At 61.9% G+C, this 1,385-nt stretch overlaps 1 protein-coding gene across 1 annotated transcript in view; it reads right to left on the reverse strand.

The window, feature by feature from the left end:
• Positions 1-1,121, reverse strand: part of LOC103915108 (semaphorin-3D-like) — a 9,556-nt gene extending 8,435 nt beyond the window's left edge. The window contains exon 1 of the mRNA XM_009321867.1: positions 1,076-1,121. Within this exon, the coding sequence (XP_009320142.1) occupies positions 1,076-1,121 (46 nt within the window). The remainder of the gene's footprint in view (positions 1-1,075) is intronic.
• Positions 1,122-1,385: the final 264 nt, after the last annotated feature.

Consider the following 1,385-nt stretch of genomic DNA (forward strand, 5'->3'; position numbering starts at 1 on the left):
GGAAGCGGAGATGGAGATGGGCTGCTGCTGGATGGGGACTGGAGGGAGGTGGAGTGCGGCTGGAAACCCAGGGTGGTCTGTAAGACCCAGGCTGAGAAATTACCCAAAATCCTGTGGATTGAAGCAGTGTGCCAGGAACAGAGGGAGGGAAGCTGTCAAGGGGAGCCGGTGCTGGCCAGCGTGGATGGGAGCATGGGCGGACGTGCAGCCCCGGGTGCAGGTGGGGTGTACGTGGGCACGGGCACGGCTCCATTCAAAGGGGATCGGCTGCCCCGGGAGGTTGCGTCTCTCTTCCTTCCACCCCATTTCCAGGGCAGAGCGGAAGCGGGGCCAGTGCCTGCGAGCTGGAAATGCCACTGACGTCCGCTTGTCCCTGTGGGGGAAGGACCTGCTGGGCCAGAGGCAGGAGGCAGGGGGCCCTGCCCGGATCCATGCCGGCCCGGATCCATGCCGGCGCAGCCAGGCTCGCTCCCAGCTATCGTTTCCTTCTCCCCTTCCTCCGGGGTCAGAGCTCCAGTTACTGCGGGGCACAAATCCCCCTCTGCAAGGAGCCGCTCCCAGCTGCGTCGGGGAGCTCCTGGCCCTCCTCCTGCTCCCATAAAAATTATGCACAGCCCGACTCCACTCCCCACTATCCCTTGAATTCCCAAGGGGTGTCCTCTGGTGCCATGGATATGGGAGGCAAATTTCCAAGCCATTTCCCACTGGCTGAATGGGATTAACAGCTGAATTCCTGTCCCGACCTGCGGGCCATTGTCACTGCTGGGTCCCCAGTGGGCTGCTGCGCATTGCCCACCATCCTGTGTCTGCCAAAACGCCCGGGACCTGCCGGATCCGGGGGGAAATGTCAGGCAGGGTGCTGGGGAGTCAGGTTGGGGTGGGAAGGAAGGTCAAAGGTTCATCCAATACATGGGTGTAATTAAGCAGAGTGGGGCAAGTCTGGTCCCAGGGAACGTCACCCGCTGGTCACTCTCTGACCTGCCCCGGCCCCGTCCGAGGACAAGCTCAGGCAGGATGATGGAGGAGCCCTCCCTGCTGCTGTGATAGTAGGTGGGAGGACCCAGGAAGGACCTACTGCCCTGCACTTGCACCATGAGACCTCTGGCAGCGTCAATGACCATGAGGGTCTTAGCCTGACTCCGTGGCGCGGTTCTGCTCCCTCACCAAGGGGACGTCGAGTGCTGTGGATCCAGACCCTGCGCGCAGGAAGCTGCTGTGCACAAACCAGCCTCTTCTTGCCCCCAGTCCAGCTATACGCACAGAGCATTTGATCCAAGCCCCCACCCTCGAGGCAGGGAACCAGGCGGTCTCTGCAGCAGCTGCGCAGGGGCTAAACCGATGGGTGAGCCCGGAGAAACATCCTCTCCTTTGTGTTTATTATCTCC

Source organism: Pygoscelis adeliae, unplaced genomic scaffold (assembly GCF_000699105.1).
Source record: "Pygoscelis adeliae isolate BGI_AS28 unplaced genomic scaffold, ASM69910v1 Scaffold94, whole genome shotgun sequence".
NCBI classification, from domain to species: domain Eukaryota; kingdom Metazoa; phylum Chordata; class Aves; order Sphenisciformes; family Spheniscidae; genus Pygoscelis; species Pygoscelis adeliae.